At 36.0% G+C, this 10,033-nt stretch overlaps 1 protein-coding gene across 3 annotated transcripts in view; it reads left to right on the top strand.

Moving 5' to 3' along the window:
• LOC106878812 (Bardet-Biedl syndrome 2 protein) overlaps positions 1-10,033 on the top strand; it is a 55,520-nt gene that overhangs the window by 14,636 nt on the left and 30,851 nt on the right. For all 3 annotated transcript variants that reach the window (XM_052967998.1, XM_014928154.2, XM_052967999.1), the window contains 2 exons: positions 5,427-5,552; positions 8,317-8,379. In XM_052967998.1, coding sequence (XP_052823958.1) covers positions 5,427-5,552; positions 8,317-8,379 — 189 coding nt within the window. The remainder of the gene's footprint in view (positions 1-5,426; positions 5,553-8,316; positions 8,380-10,033) is intronic.

Below are 10,033 nucleotides of genomic sequence, written 5' to 3' on the forward strand. Positions count from 1 at the left end.
TATATATATATATATATGTATATATATAAGCAATGTTAATTCTCTAAATGAAGTATTAACAGTAACTGCACGATAAAGTGTAGTATATTGCCACTTAAGTGTGGCTGACCCCTAGGGGTGGATGTTATATATACATATATACATATATACATGTATACATATATGTATACATACATTGTGTATATATATTTATGTATATAGTTATGTAAGTGTGTGTATATATATATGTGTGTATATATATATATATATGTATATATGTATATATATATATATATATATATATATATATATATATATATATATATATATATATATATATATATATATAGAAACATACACACACACATATGGGTATATATAAATTCACGCACACTGACTTATACTCAGCATTGTTATTAAGTCTTGCTTGAAGTCTGAATCTTCTGAAGTTTTCTCTACCCTGGTTTGTGTCACTCTGAACTAAAATTTGCTTTAATTTTGGTCATCATCAACCACAAACCTTGCTTAGTTTTAGCAGAAGAAAAGAGTTTAAAAAAAAAAATTAAAAGAGAAAAAAATCCATTTCAATTCAAGTATTTTCCTTCTCTGGCATGTCAGAATTGGAAGGGAAGAACTGTATGTAAGGTATTTTATATTATTATATTGGCATATGGCTAGCAAATTTGTAATAGTGGATGCATGGTTGTCTGAATCTACACCAGTTCATGCTAGTAACTGCCACTTTATTTATCTTCCCCCTGGACTGGCTCTTGTGCGGGTGGCACATAAAATACACCATTTGAGCGTGGCCGTTGCCAGTACCGCCTGACTCGCCTTCGTGCTGGTGGCACGTAAAAGCACCCACTACACTCTCTGAGTGCTTGGGGTTAGGAAGGGCATCCAGCTGTAGAAACTCTGCCAAATTTAGATTGGAGCCTGGTGTTGCCATCCGGTTTCACCAGTCCTCAGTCAAATCGTCCAACCCATGCTAGCATGGAAAACGGACGTTAAACGATGATGATGATGATGATATATATATATATACCAGTACTAGCTGGAATACCAGTACTAGCTGGTATTCATTTACAACTGAGTAGGCTAAAGCAACATGAAATGATGCACCTTGCTCAAAGGCACAACATGCCAACCAAGCCCACAATCTTATAACCTTGAGTCCAACACCCTAACAACAAGACCATTCACCTTCACTACAGGATAAATATAAATAAAATACTTGAACCTGACAGCAATGTTTGAGTTATTGATCCATTGAAAATCAATCGTTGTTTATGTCAACAATAAAATCAATGCAACTTTACTTAAACTGTATGAACTGCAGTTTGCTAATAGGACACCTCTGTGAACAGCTGTCACTATCTTTTATTGCATTGATCCAAATTAAAACAATCAGCTTATTTTCCCTTTTTTTAAATCTTATTTTTAGCTTGGTTTATTTTTGTTCCCTTCCTTTTTATATATATATAGTCAAAGACAAAGAAAAATCTAAATAAGTTTACTTCTGTTTAATTACTGTCTCATTTTTCTTTGTAACACATGTAAATCTTTAGTAATATGATTATGTATGTATATATATATATATATACCATTTACTATATGCTGTTCAACTCATGCCAGCATGGACAACAGACATTAAATGAAGATAAAGATTTTGAAAGTAGATTGGGCTGTTTTATAAATACAGGGGTTGGACAAAATAATGGAAACACCTTAAAATTTCAAACAAATTTATTTCAATATGAGTTAGGGCTGCCTTTGGCAGTAATTACAGCTTGAATTCTACGAGGTATGGTCTCATACAAAGTTTGAATTGTTTCCAAAGGAATTTTTGTCCATTCTTCAGCTAAAACAGTCTCCAATTCTTGTAGTGACAATGGTGGAGTATATCGACTCCTTACTTGTTTTTCTAAAATGCACCATAAATGTTCAATAATATTGAGATCGGGGGACTGTGGTGGCCAGATAAGATGTTCAACTTCACTAGAATGTTTCTTGTGCCATTCAGTAACAACTTTAGCTGTGTGAATTGATGCATTATCATCCTGAAAGATTGCGTTTCCCTCTAGAAACAGTTCCGCAACCACAGGATGAATTTGATCAGATAAAATAGTCTTGACTATTAATTCTGCCATGAAGGGAAACCATTGGGCCAGCGGATTTCCAAGATATAGCCCCACTAGATCATCACAGATCCTCCTCTGTGTTTAATAGTTGGAAGAAGGCAATCTGGGTCAAATGCTTCTTTTGCTTGTCTCCACATGTATACTTGGCCGGTGGTCGGAAATAAAGTAAAGGATGACTTGTCCGAGAAAATAACATTCTTCCACTGCTCTAGGGACCAATTCTGTAGGTTTTTACTCCACTCTAAACGCTTTGCAATGTTTGTTTTTGAAAGTAGTGGTTTTCTGATTGCAGCCCACCCATGAAATCCAGCTTTGCGCAGTTCCTGGCGAACAGTTTTTGTGGAAACTGGGTTCTTGAGGTGATCATTAAGCTCTGCAGTAATTTGGGGAGCTGTACTTTTGCTCCAGCATCTCTGCATTTTATCTGAACCTAGCTTTCATTGTGCCTGTGTTGATGGTGACAGCCTTGAAATCTTGCCCCTGATAGTAAGAGAACAGATTCTTGTAGTGGATGGATTGTTTGGAATCTGTTGCAAAAAAATATTACTGCGTAAATAATTTAATTTCATTGGTTGTTGTCATTACTGTTTAGCGCCTGCTCAACTTTGAGTGAGTAGAACTATGATCAAACAAAGATATTCCACCTATTTTGTTTTTTTGGTGATATCTAGGATTGCATTATCTTCAGTGACTTCTTTTTAAAAAAAAAAAAACAGTAGTATGTGATTTGAGGGAGATTTTACTATTGTTTCTATCATGTCAAGTAGCTATTAGAGGCTCCCTTATGTCATTGGTAAATATCATAAGTAAACAATAACAGAGTATTTCATGTGTTTTTCTAAATATCTAATCTCTTTGATGTTTAGTAAAAAATGTTTGTCTTCAAATTCAATCCCTTAATTTACTAAGCTCTCTATAGTTGTTTTGCTTTTGTGTTGTTTTACTGTATATGTGTAATTTTCTTTTTGTTTTTTGTTTATTTTCCTCTGTGCAGCTGGGTCATAATGTTACCGGATCTTGGTTTGCGGATCATTAGAGTAGTGGTGTTTACATTTGTTGTGTTCTGACCTGGTTTGTTAGTGTACTAACTCATCAGCCTTTACTCATACTCATTGGTTGGTACTGAAATTGATTGCTACTTCATTTGTCATTATTTTATTGAAATGCTGCTCTTTTAGATGATATTGAAGTTGACTGCTACTTCATTGATTGATATTGTACTGAAAACTAATATTGTATTGGAGGACCATTTCATTTGTTGATATTGAATTTGAATGCTGTTTTATTAGTTGATATTGAACAGGATGGTTAGTTTAGTGGTCAATGTTATACTGGAGTGTTGCTTCACTGGAAATATTGCACTTGAATTCTAGTTTTTTTGGTCTTCACCTGTACTGAAATCCTTGTTTATGGTTTCTAATCTGTACTAGCACTCTGGCCTATAGATTGTAATAGCACAACTAGACTGCAGAACACAGTAGTACCCTTTCAAAGGTTCAAAGGCCTTCTCTAGGTCAATGAAAACTAAGTACAGAGGTTTTCTCTAGTCTAAAAACTTTTGTAGTTGTATCACTATAAAAAGGGCATAAGACACTTCCCACCCTGGCAAAAGACCAAACTACATCTCATCTAAGCTAGTTCTCTCTTTGATCAGCTACGAAAAGCTTTCTGAAACTATCAGACACCATCAGAGAAAGAAGACTTTGTTTTGCTGGATACTGTTGGAGAAGTAAGGAGGAAATGATTAGCAACATCCTACTTTGGATACATCGAAATGGTTGCAACTGCCTTGGTTGTATATGTTGATCAGTTAAGAGATGACACTGGATGTTATCAAGAGAAACTGTGACATGCAAGATAGAAGTAACTAGAGGATCAAGGTCATTTGAACCCAAGCAAGCTCAACCCATTGATGATGATGGTAGTGGTGGTGATGATTATTATTATGATGATGATGTTGATGACTCACTCTGGCTTTTTCATGACTTGCTCCATCCGTTTGATACTTTAAATTATCTTCTTTCCAAGTATTTACACACGATTTATATTTGTAGCAGTTGAAAATTACGCTGTTATCCCAGCCATTAGAGATAACACTTTCCTGTGCTACTTGATTAAGTAAAGTGGATGGCTAGCATGTGTTCTACTTTGCCAAATATTTTCAATATTTCAGTTACTACCCCTTAATAGTCCTTTTGAATGTATATATCAGTCAACTTCAGTAGCTGTTCCCTCTTCATTATGCATATGCTCATCCTAGCATCTCCATGCCTCTTTCTTCTCAGCATTAGTGAGAAGGATGTACTAACACCATTTTGTGTGTACCTTTCACTGCTACCATTCTAATTCGCACTGACTTTCAACTGAATTAACTGAGGCTAACTCTACTTCTAGAATTCTGAGGTGATTATTTATAAAACAGAAGTCATCTCCACTGAACCATAACATTGTGTGTAAATACTATGTAGGTAAGGTAAAAGACAAATTTAAACAATACTTCAACTCTAGGCTTTCTTTCAGAAGTATAGAAAAGAATGATACAAAACTATCAAGTTATGTCTAGAGTTTGAAATAACATGCTATTGATTTCAGCAGGATGTAAAATTTCTTGAGGAATATAAACTATACTGAAATGGGGCAATGTGCTGTAGGTTATGCATTGATGAGAATAATCTCATACTCAAAAACATTAAATAGTTAAGTATTGATCCTTATACATAAGAATGATGAACTATCTAAATATCAGATCAGAGACCTTTACTAAATGTTGCCATTTCAATAAGTACCTCCCAACATGCCGGAAGATCATACTACCATCTAATTGAATACATTACTATGTAACTATTTATTACATATTCTATATTTTCCTCATCACTCTTGACCCACTAATAGACACTCATATCTCATTACACTTTATGATAATTAACTTACATTTATAACTTCAAATTTCCCAACTGATTTTTGTTTACCATATTTGTTAATGCTTTCACTTTTTTTTATTTTCTTTGTTTAAAACTACCTGAGGGAAATAAATCCTTATAATACATTTAATTACTTATGCCTTTTGCAACTTCTAAAACTCATAATGCAATTCTGGAAACACTGATACATGTCATGGATATTTTAAGAACTAGTTGAATTTATTATCTGATTGTTTAAAATTACTGTGTATGTATTATCACTAACAGACTATATTATTTCATGTATGTATACATACACACACATATACAAATGCACACACACACACACACACACACACATATATATATACATAGGTATATGCTTTAATCTTTTTTATTTATTTAGATATCTGATGGTGCTAATGCAATTACTATTGGAAATCTTGGATCAATCCAAAACAAACTGGCCATTGTTGGTGGCAATTGTTCAATACAAGGTTTTGACTTTGAAGGCAATGATGTCTTTTGGACTGTAAGTTACAGTTTGTTTGTATCTATAATATCTCTGCATTTTTTTTTTAGTTTCCTGCACCTGAGACAATCTGTACTTGATCCTCATTGTTTATAATTGTAAATATTTATGTAAATGTTTTCCAAACCTATGTTTGGTGCAGGTGTTGCTGTATGGTTACAGAAGTTTGCTTCCCAGCTATGTAGTCTGAGGTTCAATCTTACTGAGTGCCACCTTCTCCAGTTGACCAAAGCCTTGTGAGTGGACTTGATAGATGAAAATAGGAAGAGGCTTGTAATATGTGTGTGTGTGTGTGTGTGTGTGTGTGTGTGTGTATGTGTACCCTTGACCTGACATCGTGTGATGGTTGCAAACAAGCAACGTTATTTGGTTCTAGTCTTCTGCAAAAAACATGTCTGGCCATAGGGAAATATCACCTTACCTAGAAACAGGTAAAGGTTGGCAACAGGAAGGGCATCCAGCTGTAGAAAATCTGTCTCAACAAAATTTAGTCTGACCCATGCAGGCACAAAAAAGTAGATGTTAAACAATGATGATATCTGAGAGGCTTGTAAGCCCTATCCAATGCCTCCACCAGTATATGTGCATGTATTCCTCATATTATGCAGGCATTGCATTCCTGAAAATTTAAGCTGAACATGAAATTTTGCAACTCAAAAACTATTTTCCCTTTACTTTCTATGTTATGGAACATGTAAGTCAATTGGAAAATAAGTTTCAATATATGTGTGTGTGTGTATACACACATACATCCACACAAATTTATGTATCATCATCATCATCATTTTATGTCTGATTTCCATGCTGGTATGCATTGGACAGGTTATTGCTGCACTTCTAGATGGATCAAGAGACTACATATCACTTGTAAGTTTTATCTTTGGCTTGGTTTCTATGGTTGCATACTCTTAGTAACACCAGCCACTTTACGGTGTACTGGGTGCATTTTTCTATGGCACAAACACAAGAGAGTTAGTCATATTTTCAATAAGATTAAAGGGACCTCTCAACCCCCACATTTCACAGAATGCATTGGGTGCATTTTACTGTAGCACTAGAGAGATAAGAGCATGATGGAGAGTGGAAGATAGCAAGAGGTGGGGAAATAGTGAAGAATAATGAAGGATGTCAATGCCAAACAGCCAATGGACAGAATTGGTAGAATGCATGGAGTGCATGCATATTTGCTGAGTAAGAAAATGAGGGTGGTAATGATGAAGATAGCAAATGGAGTATCGATGAGTGGATCAGATAGGTGCATTTGTGTTCTTAGTTACACTAGAAGCATTGTACAATGAACTGAACTGAGAAAAGGAGGAAGAGGCATGAGAGATAAAAGCATGTACAATACAGGCATGGGTAACAATGACATAAGACTAATGAGTGATAAAGGAGTGTGTGATAAGAGAGAGAGACCTGCAATAGAGGGGTTAAAAGGAATGAGAGGCCATCAAAAGGCAAAAAGGCCAATGATTTGGAGTTGATAGTGTTCACGCGTGTGTGTGTGTGTGTAAAAAGACCCTCTTCAATCATGAATGACCATGGGATTGCACCTAGAAAGTTCCCCTCCAAGGCACAAGTTTGAGCATAATCGATTTTTATGGAAGACTAGCAGTCGCCCATGCATACCAACCACCTCTGTCCATGGAAAGGCAAAGGTCGATACAGCTTCGCACCAGTGTTTTTGCAGCTCATTTCTACAGCTGAGTGAACTGGAGCAACGTGAAATAAAGCGTTTTGCTCAAGAACACAATACACAGCCCGGTCTGGGAATCAAACTCACAACCTCATGATTGTGAGCCCGATGCTCTAACCACGGAGCCATGCACCTATATACATACATATATATGGACATACCTATGTATGTTATTTTTAATGATAGAACTCAAATTACAAAATGCTTACTGGCATTTCATCCATCTTTAGATCTTGAGTTCAAATTCTGCCAAGGTTGTCTTCACCTTTTATCCTTTGAGGGTCGATAAAATAAGTACCAAATTTACCAAATTACTATTTGTAAATCTCACAATGAGAGATATTCAGTAACAGTACTTTGGAGTAAAGATTGTTTGCCAACATAACATAGCAGTCCTGGTTTAGGACGAATGTTGCTGTAATTTGGCCCCAAGAAACATCACTTCCAGCTGGCTATACGATACGATCTGTGTCGTATAACCAGCTGGAGATGATGTTTCCTGGGGCTAAATTACCACAACATTCGTCCTAAACCAGTACTGCCATGTTATGTTGGCAAGCAATCTTTACTTCAAAATAAGTACCAGTTGAGCACTGGAGTTGAAGTAATTGACTGAACTCCTCTTCCAAATTTCAGGCCTGTGCCTAGAACAGAAAGAATTAAGGCATCAGACAGGTAGAACCGTTAGCATGCTGGACAAAATCCTTAGTGGCATTTCAAGTGTCTACGTTTTGAGTTCAAATTCCATTAAGGTTGCCTTGGCATTTCATCCTTTCAGTCTATAAAATAAGTATCGGGCAAATACTGGGGTTGATGTAATCAACTTACCACTCCCCCAAAATTGCTGGCCTTGTACTAAAATTTGAAACAGTTATTATCATTATTGAAGACAGTAACGTGAGCTTCCTGAGAGATTTGCCTGCTGATTCTAGCAGGTTGAATTACCCTATAGAAACTACTTATTCACTTAGACTCCCTTGACCCTCATCAAGTTAAGGATTGTCAGAGTAACGTCCCTTGCAAGTACAACTTTTATACTCTTTCCACATTGATGTTTAATTGTTTCAGGTCACTGGAGATAATGTGTGTTCACTGGCATTGGTGGATTTCAATAAAGATAACCTGAAAGAGGTAAGGAAATAAGAAGAGTATTTTTTTTTTCATTTTCATTTTCATTCTATCTTTTACTCGGCCATGCTGGGGCACCACCTTGAAGAATTTGAGTCAGGCAGATCAACCCCAGTACTTATTTTTTTAAAGCTTGGCATTTATTCTATTAGTCTTTTCACCAAACCACTAAGCTATGAGGATGTAAACACACCAACACCTTTTGTTGAGCAGTGGTGGGGGACAAACACAGACACAACGACACACACACTCAGATATATAGATATGTATATAACGGGCTCCTTTCAGTTTCCATCTATCAAATCCACTCATATGGCTTTGGTCAGTCCAAGGCTATAGTATAAGACACTTTCCCAAGGTGCCGCATAGTGGAACTGAACCCAAAACCATGTGGTTGGGAGGCAAACTTCTTACCACACAACCATGCCTGTGCCTCTGTGTGTGTGTGTGTGTGTGTTTGTAAGGTTATGAATGAGAACAGCTGCATAAAGAAGTCTAATTGTTAGATATGGACAGAATCCGAGGAAGAGAGAGAGATTCAGGAAGACACAGGATAAAGTAGTGTAAACTGACGTCAAGATGTTGAGCCTCACAGAGGAGATGACAAAGGACTGAGATGATTGGATATATGCTGTGCTTGACAAAACTCATCCATCTCAGGGAGAATGAGATTTTGTCAAGTCTTTCCCCACAACTCGTATCAAATCAGCAAAAATATTTGCTGGTTTTAGAAATTGTTAAAGCTAAACTACGTTCTTGGGATAATTCCAAACATGAGATTCTTGTGAACTGTCATCATTAAAATTCCTTTCTTTTCTCTAAATGTACAAGAGGGTGCTGAAAATTCTTGGCTTTGGGTGAAAGAAAATACAGAAGGATCAGTTAATTATGATTCTATTCAACATATTCTCCCCTCAGATTCACACATTTAATGCAGTGGTCCTTCAGTTTTTCTAAGAACTTAGAAGGTTGGGCCTCCAACCAGGTCTTTCGCAATCCTCTTAAAGCCAAGAACTTTTCAGCACCCTCTCATACTAAGTGTAAAGATAATAATTTATCTTTTCCTTTTTCACTAGATAGCTAGTAACCTCTTAGAACTTTAGTGGAGATTGCTTCAGGATGGTTGTGGGTTAGGAGGCGCAAGCTCTGGAATGGGCAATGCTACCAGGATAGTGATAATTGAGACACAAGCTGGGACTTGGTCAACCCTAGCTTGGTCACCTAAGAGAGGGTGTCAGATTGTTGAAAGACTTGAAACACATAATGACCCTTGGAAATATCACTGATGATGTGTCCAGGTACATCACTGGATAATGTATGGAAAAACTGATCTCAGTAATATGAATTATAGGATTATATGATTGGTTTTAGCAAAATAAAAGGTGAACAAGATCGAAGGGTACATAACTGCATAAGAATTGGATTGTTTTAAAAACAAATTTAGAAGACTATAATCAGTGTTGAATTTTTGCCCATTGCTGCTAGCATAGCAAGTTAATGCAATGGGATTTCTATCAGGAGACTTGGGTTCAGTTTCTACATAGTACTTACATTTTATTCTCTTATCTATCTATCTATCTATCTATCTATCTATCTATCTATCTATCTATCTATCTAAATATATATATATATATATATATATATATATATATATATA

Source organism: Octopus bimaculoides, chromosome 5 (genome assembly GCF_001194135.2).
Source record: "Octopus bimaculoides isolate UCB-OBI-ISO-001 chromosome 5, ASM119413v2, whole genome shotgun sequence".
In the NCBI taxonomy this organism is placed as follows: Eukaryota; Metazoa; Mollusca; class Cephalopoda; order Octopoda; family Octopodidae; genus Octopus; species Octopus bimaculoides.